Source organism: Argopecten irradians, chromosome 2 (genome assembly GCF_041381155.1).
Source record: "Argopecten irradians isolate NY chromosome 2, Ai_NY, whole genome shotgun sequence".
Taxonomy (NCBI): Eukaryota; Metazoa; Mollusca; class Bivalvia; order Pectinida; family Pectinidae; genus Argopecten; species Argopecten irradians.
Genome location: NC_091135.1, coordinates 72,192,076 through 72,207,856, shown reverse-complemented (window position 1 = coordinate 72,207,856; position 15,781 = coordinate 72,192,076). Strand labels below are relative to the sequence as shown.

At 42.2% G+C, this 15,781-nt stretch overlaps 1 protein-coding gene across 1 annotated transcript; it reads right to left on the bottom strand.

Moving 5' to 3' along the window:
- Positions 1-985: 985 nt before the first annotated feature.
- Positions 986-15,470, bottom strand: LOC138316382 (cytochrome b5-like). The gene is made up of 4 exons (XM_069258083.1): positions 14,890-15,470; positions 3,692-3,874; positions 2,972-3,100; positions 986-2,562 (listed from the first exon to the last, which is right to left on the bottom strand). Exons 1-4 carry the CDS (start codon positions 14,947-14,949, stop codon positions 2,530-2,532), a joined length of 405 nt encoding a protein of 134 aa, XP_069114184.1. The 5' UTR covers positions 14,950-15,470; the 3' UTR covers positions 986-2,529.
- Between the last annotated feature and the right edge of the window lie 311 nt (positions 15,471-15,781).

The following is a 15,781-nucleotide window of genomic DNA, read 5'->3' as shown; positions in this document are numbered from 1 at the left end:
GCCGCCACCTTTGATTTTGGTTTTTAAAGTTTGTTAACGCTATATCTCCGAAAGTACTGAAGGAATTTTTCTCAAATTCCATATGTATGTTCCTCTAGGACCCTAGATGTGCATATTACATTTTGAGACTGCTATCTTGGATTTTGATAGTTTAAGTTTGAAAAGCAGAGAAAATATTCCTCTTTCAATTATCCTACGTAGATCATTCTTTGGTGGGTGCCAAGATCCAAGATCCCTCTGGGATCTCTTTATCATTTTCATTTCCCTCTTTTTACCAAAAACCTTGTCTAAACTTTCTTTCACAAATTCTTTTTTATCTTAGATTATCAATTTTGGCTCATATTAACAAAGTTTAGTTCACTATTTCGCTGTTTGAATATAGATTTTACATGTTTCAAAAAAGAAAGAAAATTGCAGAACATTGTTACAGTAGTAATTTCGACATCCTGACGATGAGAAGTTGTTTTTTTAATGCAACTTCCCTTTACTCCAGTCCTTCAGATTTGGAGAAAAATGATAGCCTTGTGGGATTAGGTGTATACATGTAGCTATGTACTTTCTTTTTTTCATCCTCTGTCCATTCAATATTTTCGTTAAAAGCTTTCTTCTTTCCTTAGCGATTCTGTTTTCATTCAAACTCAGATCTTTATGAAAACTAATTTGAAAAGAGAAAGTAAGACAGAAACCTTCAATCATCCATCTCCCATATACTGCCTTTATCCAGAATTAGGAAATGAGCCCATTTAAATCCATTGCCAAACAAGAAGCCGCAAAGCGTGGCATTATCCCCCGCGCCCTGCAGTTGGTATAAAAACCCAAATACATCAAGGTCAAAGTAACAATTATTCAAGTATAGCTTTAAATGTATGTGAGTATTGTAAAACAGAAAAAGTAACAACAGGTATAAAAAGGAACACTGATCTGATACAATGTACGTCCACCTATTATCCTGCAGTCTTATTAAGGGTGAAACAGTCTCATTAAAACCCACTACAAAGCGTTTTAGAATGTACATTTTATTGTATTTGTATTTATTTACGTTAATGTTTCCAACAAAATATTAAAACCATTTAGATTAACAATAATGTAATAAATTACAGAAGGTATAGTCATACAGATTATAATTTATATATTTTAATATTTATAACAAGATATGCAATAGTACTCAACAAAAAACAATAAAAACAGCAGTATTTTAGTGATTTTATGATGATATCAAACAGAAATATAAATCATATGTACATGTATTTATAAAAGAATAACTCGACGAAGTCATAAGTGTTTTAGCTGTGTCATGACGGCTCTCTAGAATATAATATAACATGATACATCCATCTCTTGTACGTTCATAATTACGTATCGGTAACACAACCTTCCGCATTGAAATGATTCAATCGTTTTGGTGATAACATATTTTGCCCCTTTTCAGAACTAGAAGAGAGTACTCGAAAACTGTTTTATTATTGATGGTTAATTTTATAGACGCCATGTTGCCTCTTAGTATTGAGTGACAGAAATTCACTGATAAACGTTAACGTCACTATTTGTCAAACTATAATTAGCCACCAGTCCACCACTAATTAAAACTAGAACTGTAAGATGATGGCAGACTAAAAACCATACCCACGCTTCCGACATTCTTCTTAAAGGTAACTGACTTGGTTGTCCGGACAATTTTTACCTGTGTATATTGACTTGGTTACCTTGTCAACTAAAATGTTGACTAACGAAAACCTGCATGCCCATCCCACATAATCCCAAACAATACCGCTAAGTTTTATTAAAATCAATCTAGTAGTTTAGAAGGAGTTATTCGGACAAATTTTGAAACCTGTGTATAGTGACCTGGTTACAATGACAACCAAAATTTCTAAGGAAAATCTGTAGGCACACCTACACTTGGTCCACAACAACATTGCCAAGTTTCATTGAAATCGGTCCAGTAGTTTTGGAGGAGTCCGGACATTTTTTTCTACGGACGGACAGACAGACGGACAAGCTGATTTCAATATACCCCCTTACATCCTTACGGGGGTATAGAAAAATGTATTTTTATTACCATACACAATAGTAAAACTTTAAAAATCAAGTAAAACTGTTTCGTAAGTACTGAAAGTATAGGAATGTCAGCAGCCTAACATCTCCTATTTCTGGTAGGTACAGTGACAACCCATGGAACATCTGGAAGTAAACACCAGCGTAGTGAAATTACCATTCAGAACTGGGGACAAATACGTGTCTCTCGTCCAACTCATTTCAGGTCGGTGCTCAAAGTAAAACCAGACGCCTCCAACTCATTTGAAATCATTTGTCAGTAATGGTAACTAATTCTACAGGTATCAGAAGAGGGAACAAATGGCAAACCTCCTGGCAGCATCTCGCTATCAACCTAGGTAGTAAATATCGCCAGTTCCAGATGATTGGTGAATTATAAGTTGTAAAGTATAACCTGATATAACACTCAATCCTGATTCCTCGTCCCCTCAGTCAATGTTAAAATGTCACAGGATATGGATGATCCTCGTCCCCTCAGTCACCTTCACCTTTGTATCTCCTGTCGGCCTGTGTGGAAGTGTAAAAACGTCAAATATAACCATGCATGTGCTTTGATAAGGTTGTCTTATGGAACAAGAGTCCTACTCAGGTACGTAAGTTTACTGTCATTATGCTTTGGATTCTTACTTAACCCTTGTCTGGAATTGTAATATTATGTATAGAGACACGCAACAGAAACAAATGATATGTGGAAAGATCAATGATAACCAGAAATATTTTGTGTGAAATGGCAGCGATTGACGTCAGCTTGGTGACAATTTTTTTTTACTTTTGACCTAGTGGACCGTTACGAGTAGATATTCTACACATCATTACGTCCCTTTTCCAATGTAATTGTGCTTGTAAATATAGATCTATTAAAGATTTCTACTGCTAGTTCGTTTCATTGTCACTGGATGTATCTATAAGTGCCTACCTGGACGAGTTCTCCTATACAGAGGTCCTGGAGCAGAGTGTATGCCTCCCGAGAATGGCCCTTCTCCTCAAAGTCTAGGGTGGCGTCCCTCCCCGCGTGCTCTAACAATATCTCCATACCGCCAGGGTGCTAAGGTAACATCAATTAACATTAAATGAACAAAACATAGGGAATTACAACGGAGACTTGATCAAATATATAAATAAAAAGTAACAGGACTTGTAAAGTTGTAATGGCTGATTGATAGATGTTAACACATCCTTGTAACATTGTAAAATATCGATTCATTTAAACTGTCGCTTTATAGGATTTTAAATCACTACTTCATCCACATTTGACTTGATTTGCAAGGTTGAAACATTTGTAGAAAACGCATAGTCTTCCGACGTATTTATCAAAACAAAGCTAACCTTTGGCTATCAGAATCAATCATATTCTACAAGTTTAAAGATTTTAACATTTTAGCCAAATTTTTCAATTACATGACCCTCGGGCATTGCATAAAAACATCGAAATATTTTTATCTTTTTTTTTTCATAGAAAATGATAGATATTTGGTTAAAATATTAACTAAGCATTAGGGTGGAATAGAGAATCTAAATACATGCAATTCTTCAAATACTTCAGCATGGCAATTCAATTTACGATTATTAAGATGAGATTACAGAATTGATGTGGAATATATTATTTTTGCGTATTTTGTTTTAATTGATTTGTTACCTCGTGAAGGAATCGGGTGACGTCATAAATCTTGTCATGAAGGACAATCCAGCAGGACTGTGTGTCACAGTGGTCAGCTACTTCTTTTAGAGAGTATGATGACGTCATGGGTTGGATGCATGAGTCACCCGGGGGCGCTGTCGGCAGGCCCTGATGGCCAATCAAAGAGGCCATTACAGATGTCTGCAATTGCATTTTTTTGTAATTAAAACGTGATTTCTCTATCAACCCATTTATATTCAATACGACACAATTTCTTATTCAAAAGTTTATTTCCAACCATAGACCATTAAGATTGATTAAAATATTTCAGGTGATTATAGGTGTATTATAATAATAGGGTTTCCTGAAAGCCTTAAACTACCAACATACAAAACATGGCAGTTTTATGAACCACACGTGAAACTTCTTAAAAACACCTTGAATAAATCACTAACATCCCACAGAAGCTGACCAAACCCAGCCTACCATGAAATACGAAATTCAGAAAAGTCATCTTGTCATCTCAACATCAACCAATATAATGAGACAATAACACTCGTACAAAATGGACTCAGTGGGGTTATTGAAAATGTGAGACAGACAACTAGTACATTGGTGTGAAAAGATTCAGGACCTACACAAAGATCCATGCAACATCACATTACAAATTGTTCAGAACAACAGCATCCTCAAATCAGACTCAAAAGACTTCAGCTCTCCAAATATGAGAGCTAATATACTCAACAAGTAGTTTCAATCTCATTTGCACATTAAACTATTGTCAACAGACAAGAATTCACAATTGCAATCCCAATGAAAAAACAATACAACACCAATAATGGTCTGACGACCACGGAACAAGTAGCCGACCCACGAACACAGAACAAGGAGTTGTCCCACGACCAAAGAACATGGAGCCGTCCTACGACCACAGAACAAGGAGTCGCCCCACGACGAAAGAACATGGAGTCGTCCCGTGATCACAGAACAAGGAGTCGCCCCACGACCAAAGAACATGGAGCCGCCCCACGAACACAGAACAAGGAGTCGTCACACGAACATAGAACAAGGAGTCGCCCCAACGACCACAGAACAAGGAGTCGCCCCACGACCAAAGAACACGTAGTCGCACCACGACCTAAGAAAAAGGAGCCATCACACGACCACAGAACAAGGAGTCGTCCCACGACCATAGAACATGGAGCTGTCACACGACCAATGAACAAGGAGTCGCCCCACGACCACATAACAAGGAGCCGTCCCACGACCACAGAACAAGGAGTCGTCCCGCGACCACAGAACAAGGTGCCGCCCCACGATCACAGAACAAGGAGTCGCCCCCACGACCAAAGAACAAGCAGTCGCCCCACGAACACAGAACAAGGAGCCGCCTCACGACCACAGAACAAGGAGTCGCCCCCACGACCACAGAACAAGGAGCCGTCCCACGACCACAGAACACGTAGTCGCACCACAAACTCAGAAAAAGGAGCCGTCACACGACCACAGAACAAGGAGTCGTCCCACGACCACAGAACATGGAGCCTTCCCACGACCACAGAACACGTAGTCGCACCATGACCTAAGAAAAAGGAGCCGTCACACGACCACAGAACAAGGAGTCGTCCCACGACCACAGAACATGGAGCTGTCACACGACCAATGAACAAGGAGTCGCCCCACGACCACAGAACAAGGAGCCGTCCCACGACCACAGAACAAAGGGTCGTCCCGCGACCACAGAACAAGGAGCCGCCCCACGACCACAGAACAAGGAGTCGCCCCCACGACCACAGATCAAGCAGTCGCCCCACGAACACAGAACACGGAGCCGCCTCACGACCACAGAACAAGGAGTGACCCCACGACCACAGAACAAGGAGTCACCCCACGACCACATAACAAGGAGCCGCCCAACGACCATAGAACAAAAAGCTGTCCCACGATCACAGAACAAGGAGTCATCCCACGACCACATAACAAGGAGTGACCCTACGACCACAGAACAAGGAGTCGATCGCCCAACGACCACATAACAAGGAGTCATCCCACGACCAATTAACAAGGAGTCACCCACGACCACATAACAAGGAGTCACCCCACGACCACATAACAAGGAGTCACCCCACGACCACAGAACAAGGAGTCGATCGCCCAACGACCACATAACAAGGAGTCACCACACGACCACAGAACAAGGAGTCGATCGCCCAACGACCACATAACAAGGAGTCACCCCAAGACCACAGAACAAGGAGTCACCCCACGACCACATAACAAGGAGCCGCCCAAAGACCACAAAACAAGAAGCTGCCCCACGACCAGAGAACAAAAAGCTGTCCCACGATCACAGAACAAGGAGTCATCCCACGACCACATAACAAGGAGTGACCCCACGACCACAGAACAAGCAGTCGATCGCCCAACGACCAATTAACAAAGAGTCACCCCACGACCAATTAACAAGGAGTCACCCCACGACCACAGAACAAGGAGTCGATCGCCCAACGACCACATAACAAGGAGTCACCCCACGACCACATAACAATGAGCCGCCCAAAGACCACAAAACAAGGTGCCGCCTCACGACCACAGAACAAGGAGTCACCCCACGACCACAGAACAAGGAGTAACCCCACGACCACATAAAAAGGAGTCACCCCACGACCACAGAAAAAGGAGTCACCCCACGACCACATAAAAAGGAGTCACCCCACGAACATAACAAGGAGTCACCCCACGACCACAAAGCAAGGAGACACTCCAAGACCACAGAACAAGGAGTCATCCCACGACCACATAACAAGGAGTCACCCCACGACCACATAACAAGGAGTCACCCCACGACCACAAAGAGGAAGGCCACTTCAAGACCACAGATCAAGGAGTCATCCCATGACCACATAACAAGTAGTCACCCCACGACCACATAACAAGGAGTCGCTTCATGACCACCTAACAAGGAGTCACCCCACGACCACAATACAAGGAGTCAATCCACAACCACAGAACAAGGAGTGACCCCACGACCACATAACAAGGAGCCGCCCAACGACCACCAAACAAGGAGCTGCCTCACGACCACAGAACATGGAGTCGATCACCCCATGTCCACATAACAAGGAGTCGTCCCACGATCACATATCAAGGAGTCGTTTCTCGACCACATAACAAGGAGTCACCCCACGACCACATTACAAGGGGTCACCCCACGACAACATACCAGGGAGTCGCCCCACGACCACATAACATGGACTTGATCGCCCAACGACCACATAATAAGGCGTCGTCCCACGACCACATAACAAGGAGTCACTCCACGACCACAGAACAAGGAGTCGCCCCACGACCACATAACAAGGAGCCGCCCAATGACCACAAAACAAGGAGCTGTCCCACGACCAGAGAACAATGAGTCGACCCACGACCACAGAACATGGAGTCGATCGCCCCACGACCACATAACAAGGAGTCGTCCCACGACCACATACCAGGGAGTCGCCCCACGACCACATAACAAGGAGTCACCCCACGGCCACATAACAAGGAGTGACCCCACGACCACATAAAAAGGAGTCACTCCACGACCACATAACAAGGAGTCACCCCACGACTACATAACAAGGAGCCGCCCAACGACTACATAACAAGGAGTGACCCCACGACCACATAAAAGAGAGTCACCCCACGACCACAGAACAAGGAGTCGCCCCACGACCAGAGAACAATGAGTCGCCCCACGACCACATAAAAAGGAGTCACCCCACGACTACATAACAAGGAGTCACCCCACGACCACAGAACAAGGAGTCACCCCACGACCACATAACAAGGAGTCGCCCAACGACCACAGAACAAGGAATCACCCCACGACCACAGAACAAGGAGTCACCCCACGACCACAGAACAAGGAGTCGCCCCACGACCACATAAAAAGGAGTCGCCCCACGACCACATAACAAGGAGTCACCCCACGACCACATAACAAGGAGTCACCCCACGACCACATAACAAGGAGTCACCCCACGACCACAGAACAAGGAGTCCACGACCACATAAAAAGGAGTCACCCCACGACCACAAAGCAAGGAGCCACTTCAAGACCACAGAACAAGGAGTCATCCCTCGACCACATAACAAGAAGCCGCCCAACGACCACAGAACAAGGAGCTATCCCACGACCAGAGAACAATGAGTCGCCCCACGACCACAGAACATGGAGTCGATCGCCCCACGAACACATAACAAGGAGTCGTCCCACGACTACATAACAAGGAGTCACCCCACGACCACATAACAAGGAGTCACCCCAAGACCACATAACAAGGAGTCACCCCACGACCACATAACAAGGAGTCACCCCACGACCACATAACAAGGAGTCACCCCACGACCACATAACAAGGAGTCGTCCCACGACCACATAACAAGGAGTCACCCCACGACCACATAACAAGGAGTCGCCCAACGACTACATAACAAGGAGTGACCCACGACCACATAAAAGAGAGTCACCCACGACCACAGAACAAGGAGTCGCCCCACGACCAGAGAACAATGAGTCGCCCACGACCACATAACAAGGAGTCGCCCAACGACCACAGAACAAGGAATCACCCACGACCACAGAACAAGGAGTCCCCCACGACACATAACAAGGGTCGCCCAACGACCACAGAACAAGGAATCACCCCACGACCACAGAACAAGGAGTCACCCCACGACCACAAAACAAGGAGTCGCCCCACGACACATAAAAGAGCGCCCACGACCACATAACAAGGAGTCCCCCACACACATAACAAGGAGTCACCCCACGACCACATAACAAGGAGTCACCCCACGACACAGAACAGGAGTCACCACATAAAAAGGAGTCACCCCCACGACCACAAAGCAAGGAGCCACTTCAAGACCACAGAACAAGGAGTCATCCCTCGACCACATAACAAAAGCCCCCACGACCACAGAACAAGGATCTATCCCCACGACCACAGAACAGGAGCTATCCCACGACAAGAACAAGAGTCGCCCCACGACCACAGAACATGGAGTCGATCGCCCCACGAACACATAACAAGGAGTCGTCCCACGACTACATAACAAGGAGTCACCCCACGACCACATAACAAGGAGTCACCCCAAGACCACATAACAAGGAGTCACCCCACGACCACATAACAAGGAGTGACCCCAAGACCTCATAACAAGGAGTGACCCCACGACCACATAAAAAGGAGTCACTCCACGACCACATAACAAGGAGTCACCCCACGACTACATAACAAGGAGCCGCCCAACGACTACATAACAAGGAGTGACCCCACGACCACATAAAAGAGAGTCACCCCACGACCACAGAACAAGGAGTCGCCCCACGACCAGAGAACAATGAGTCGCCCCACGACCACATAACAAGGAGTCGCCCAACGACCACAGAACAAGGAATCACCCCACGACCACAGAACAAGGAGTCACCCCACGACCACAGAACAAGGAGTCGCCCCACGACCACATAAAAAGGAGTCGCCCCACGACCACATAACAAGGAGTCACCCCACAAACACATAACAAGGAGTCACCCCACGACCACATAACAAGGAGTCACCCCACGACCACAGAACAAGGAGTCCACGACCACATAAAAAGGAGTCACCCCACGACCACAAAGCAAGGAGCCACTCCAAGACCACAGAACAAGGAGTCATCCCTCGACCACATAACAAGAAGCCGCCCAACGACCACAGAACAAGGAGCTATCCCACGACCAGAGAACAATGAGTCGCCCCACGACCACAGAACATGGAGTCAATCGCCCCACGACCACATAACAAGGAGTCGTCCCACGACCACATAACAAGGAGTCACCCCACGACCACATAACAAGGAGTCACCCCAAGACCACATAACAAGGAGTCGTCCCACGACCACATAACAAGGAGTCGTCCCACGACCACAGAACAAGGAGTCGTCCCACGACCACAGAACAAGGAGTCACCCCAAGACCACATAACAAGGAGTCGTCCCACGACCACATAACAAGGAGTCGTCCCACGACCACAGAACAAGGAGTCACCCCACGACCACATAACAAGGAGTGACACCACGACCACAGAACAAGGAGTCGTCCCACGACCACAGAACAAGGAGTCACCCACGACCACATAACAAGGAGTCGCCCCACGACCACATAACAAGGAGTCACCCCACGACCACATAACAAGGAGTGACCCCAAGACCACATAACAAGGAGTCGTCCCACGACCACATAACAAGGAGTCGTCCCACGACCACAGAACAAGGAGTCACCCACGACCACAGAACAAGGAGTCGCCCCACGACCACATAACAAGGAGTCGCCCCACGACCACAGGATGTCCCAATACTAACCACAGAACAACTTAAGTTTGTCAAACATTCGTCAATATGCAGATGTGATGTATATTACATTGTGCCTTTTGGTGTATAATACATTGTGCCTTGTAATGTATAATACATTGTGCCTTGTGATGTATACTCTTCGGGGTGTAAAAACGTTATACTTTATAGATTGATGATGACATTCAGAAAAATTCGTCACAAGGCAATTTTCGGCTTTAATGTGTTGTGTTAATAGACTTATAAGACGATAGGTACATGTAGGGATGACATCTACATGTACATACAGGGTATCATCTAAACAGTTCACCTGTGTCCAATTAATGTGTGGAAGTTTCGATATTTTTGTATGTTGACCATGGCCATGGTGAAGTATGAGTGTATATATGAGCGAGTGATATTATAGAATGTTAAATACTTTAATTATCTGTGAATGCTTATTGTTTTGTAATGAATTGTCGTGTATGTGCACGTGGCTACCGGAAGGGCCACATATCTATATATATTCTACTTTCACTTTCAGTTCTATCCTTTGTTTCTATTGGTTGTTTCTAAACTATCCTTTCATTGGACCGGGAAACTATAAAAGAGCGTGTCTCCTTCTCTTTCGTCAGTCTGTAGAAGCTTTCCTGCCTGAGCAGACTCACTCTTCTCTCTCTCTCTCTCTCTCTCTCTCTCTCTCTCTCGTTGTTGTCTATATGTGTAGAGTGTGTGTTCGTTGTCGGGAGTAGCTATGTATTAGCTGACCTGTGAGTGGTGTATTGTGCACGTGCAATGTTGTAGTTTGCCATACGCTGTATGAGCGGGGCTTTGTGTCATGTATATATATTATTCGTCTTTCTACATGTTTGTATATAATAAATATCATTCGAATGTATTTCTGTTGTTCGTTGTAATTGCTTCACGGAACCCCAAATAGAACCTGGGTAGACGAGGTCACTCCTCCTACAAATGGTGCCGTGATACGAGTTTGGGTAATCCGTGTTGCAAGTTTTATATGTTGAATGTTTGTGTTTGTCATTTGCAGTTTTGTGTCTTGGGTTTAATCTTTCTGTATTTATAAACTAATATATTTTGGATATTTTCTCAGTATGACTTCTGATAGAGAACGACGGACGTTGGGTAAAACCTTTATTGGTGATATACTCACAAGTGATAAACAGTCAGACAGACATTTAGATACTATTTCTGTCGTAGAGACTACAGAACGTATGTCAGCTTGTAATGGTGTAGGACGAGGTAGACATTTGTTTAACTTTCCAATTTCGTCCACTGTCGGTAGTAAAGGTCAAAGGTCATACGAGGTCCCGATTAAGCGTAGTGTTAGCGATATCGATGGAAATAGTGACCACGTGTTTTCAGCTGTTGTTTCTCCCGAGCGTGAGGTTTTATATCAAGCTATTGTCAGACCTTCAGTGGCCAATAGTGTTCCTGTTTCCTGTACTAGTGGCCTTAGTTCTCAGTATTGTGGAATAAAAAATACGGATGTTTTACGGGTAGGAGAGGAACAGAATTTTGATTATCAATGCAGTGTGCCACATTGTCCAACACAGTCACTATCTGTCAGTACTACAGGGTTTACACCCATGTATTCGACTTCTATGGGAATGTCTAGTACGAATGTTACAAATTCAGTGTCAACAATATCATCATGTTGTAGTAGTTTGTCCAGTTCTGTGATTAGGCCTCAATCTAGTAAAGGTCTCAGTGCTGTAAAAAGGGAAGAAAAGGATCCTCAAAATTTCGATGGCACGACTAGTTTTCAGGATTTCTTGGTACATTTTGAGCATACATCTAATTGGAATAAGTGGACAGATTTAGAGAAAGCCCAACAATTAATTATGTGTTTACGGGGATCAGCACAACAGCTTTTATCAGAGTTAAAACCCTTAGAAATGACTTGTTTTGAAACAATAAAAGTGAAATTAACGAATAGATTTGATCCACCAGGTAGAGAAGTTGTATATAAGACAGATTTCAGAAATCGTCATAGGGAGGAAGGCGAGAGTTTGGTTGCCTATGGAGAAGCTTTAAGATCAGCTGCCCGTAAGGCCTACCCAAACAAACCTGTGAACGTTCTAGAAGGTGATATGGTTGATAGATTTATAGATGGTTTAAACAGTTACGAACTTGGTAGGCATGTACAGTTTTGTCATGCTAAAACGTTAGAGGAGTCGGTTACTGCTGCTTTGGAATTCGAATCTTTTAGTTCGAGACGTATAGGGCAGATTCCAACAGTAAAAAAGCCGCTAAATTCAAAACCGAAAGTTTCAAGTTTTGTCCAGGCTATTTCTAATGACACTATCAGAACCGTAGTAAAAGGTGAATCAGGGTCAGATTTAGCTTCTTTAATATTAGGAGAGTTTCAGAAGTTAAACAGGAAATTGAACTCTATGAATAGAAATCATAAGGCTAGGAATAGTAAAAGACTTTCTCAACGACAGTGTTATATATGTGGTGAGTTTGGTCATGTGTCTTATGAGTGTTCATTTAAACAGGGAGCTAAAACTTTGTAAAAATAGTCAGAGACATTATATCAAGTGTTGTCAGGGTTTGAATTTAGTTCCTCTTGATAGAGTGAAAGGTCGTTTGTTTGCTGGTCATGGTGTTTATGGGTTGGTTGCTAGTTTTTTTTAGTGGACTCAGGATTGTTTGTTCTGTTAGTTGACTTATGCAGTCAATTTTATATATGGAGAGAAGGTATATGCCTGAGTTAAAAGAACTGGTGAGTTAAGCTAACAACAGCGTCTGGTAGTAAGTTAGTGGTGTTTGACAAAGCAGATTTCTTTTTAAAGTTTGGTGACCGTAGTTTCGTGTGTGAAACTATTGTGGTGATACTTCAGGGGCTCAAACTCGATACCTTGTGTATCGATTTTCTCTAATGGCGTGAGAGAAATGAAGTTTGGTGATTTAGTGAAGAGTCTGAAGTTTGGTGACCACTGGGTATTACTTTATACGGAACCTGCTAGTTAATGTGCTCACGTGGAGTTTAGGGTACTGTTTCTATACCGGAAACTGATTCAGAGTGTTACTACCCAGAATATTGTTGATAAGGGATGTTGTTAGAGATGGTGTAACAAACGGGTGATCAGTTAAGATATGTATACATAAGGCAAAAGCGAAGGAAATAGGAACTGTATTTTTGATTAAATGTTTCCAGGACATTGTGCTTTTATTTAAACTATTTTGGGGGTAATTAAGTTATTACTGAGTGATGTATGGGTCACTATGTCGAAGTTGAAAGTAATTATAATCCTCAGATAGAAGGCGTTAATTTATACGAAAGCAGCCTGACTTATCTGATATGAGACTGGTGCAGAAAAAGTGATATTTTGAGCACACAAATACATTGTCAATGTGATAGTGTATGTCTTTGTCGTGTGTTGTCCCTTATCGATGTATTGTGATAATTCAGGTTTTACTTTACAGCTTTCATGAAATTGGAGTGTTTCAACCTTATTTAAAGAAGGAGAAGAGGATATAATGTAATCCTTATACATGTATATATAGTTTTAGAACGAAGGAAGCTTTAATGCTGTCGTTAATGTATGTTCCGTGGTGAAGGCTATAGCCTGAATATGGGAAATGTTGTGTATAAATGTTTTTGTTATTTTCTTTGAAGCTCTATTGCTTGTGTAATTTTTGGATGAAGATTTTTTATTCTGTGTCATTTGAATTATGTTAAGAACAAAGATTTCTGTTTTGAATTGAAAGGTGTGTATATGTATTATGAATTATTCCTCGTTGTAGATAATGAATAATTTGTTGTAAGAAAAATACTAATTAAAATTATGATTTTTCTTAAAAAGAAAGGGAAGTGTGTGGAAGTTTCGATATTTTTGTATGTTGACCATGGCCATGGTGAAGTATGAGTGTATATATGAGCGAGTGATATTATAGAATGTTAAATACTTTAATTATCTGTGAATGCTTATTGTTTTGTAATGAATTGTCGTGTATGTGCACGTGGCTACCGGAAGGGCCACATATCTATATATATTCTACTTTCACTTTCAGTTCTATCCTTTGTTTCTATTGGTTGTTTCTAAACTATCCTTTCATTGGACCGGGAAACTATAAAAGAGCGTGTCTCCTTCTCTTTCGTCAGTCTGTAGAAGCTTTCCTGCCTGAGCAGACTCACTCTTCTCTCTCTCTCTCTCTCTCTCTCTCTCTCTCTCGTTGTTGTCTCTATGTGTAGAGTGTGTGTTCGTTGTCGGGAGTAGCTATGTATTAGCTGACCTGTGAGTGGTGTATTGTGCACGTGCAATGTTGTAGTTTGCCATACGCTGTATGAGCGGGGCTTTGTGTCATGTATATATATTATTCGTCTTTCTACATGTTTGTATATAATAAATATCATTCGAATGTATTTCTGTTGTTCGTTGTAATTGCTTCACGGAACCCCAAATAGAACCTGGGTAGACGAGGTCACTCCTCCTACAAATGAATGCTCTTATCTTTTCTTATTCATTATGAAAAAATGTATTTCAGGAACAAGCACAACATCTGTTTCTTCAAATCTCCCTGTCGTGAGATAAGATAGTGACAATCATTGATGCAAGGAAAAGTACTGCTGTACAGGTACATTCCATATATACATATACACACAGGTACATGTAATACGCATAACGGTAGAATTATATACATGTGTACATGTGTGGAACAGTTGATTATACGTATAATTATATCATTTTTGTTTATACTAGTGTTTAAGTCTTGAATCAAATTGATATTAACTTCGTTAAAATCATATCTAAACAATAATACATTTATTACTGTAAATATACTAAGCATTTTATACGTGTAGTAATTGTTTCATACATTCAGTGCACACTTACCACTAGGTTCGTTGCAGACGACAATGCCTTGGGTAGTTGAACTTGGTTGATATTTTGCATCGTTGATTTGTGCCAGGTATATTAAAACGGAATATATTGAATATATATTTATATACCTGGAGAAACGCCAACAAAATGTAGGTTATTTCAACTAGCTGGTATCACGTGTGTTATTACTTAAAAAGTAATTGTAAGGTCAAGGCCTCGGCGACACTTTTAGCCAATCAGATTGCAGCATTTAAACACACCCACATAATTGGGATAAGTAAAAGGATTGTCAGTATACACGGTAAAAATAGAACGAAAGAATGAAAATATTTATGTGCATCTGTTCACAAACGGCTGATTCTGCCATCGTCATTTTGCTGACGGATGCAATATATAATCCGAGAAGGCGTCTACTGACAAAATCATCAGTTACATATTGCATGTGTTTAAATTGCTAAGATTATTTTAGTAAAAGTATTGTTTTCGCGTGCATTTTGGTATTGTTTATGATGCAAAAAATAGGCGATTTTTTGCAAAATTGACACATATGAGTCAAATTGCTATATTGTAATTTAAAATGTGAAAAAACATCTTGCTATTTATCAATATTGTAAATACTATACTGCTAAAATGTGTTTAGAAATGTGGTCTCTGAGCCTTTGGAGTTGATTTCGATAAAAAGACAGATAACAGGTAACGCCTGTATATAAACAAGATGTGTCGATATGTGGGCCGATAAACAGCTGTCGACTATCCATGTTGTATTGGCGATAATAAATATACTCGTGTATCCATTATTCAGTACCAATTATTTATAATTTTGTATATTTTAATATCATTAGGAGGCCATACAGAAATCAAAATTCGTACTAGAGTATTCCCAGCGATTGAATACAACACTCTC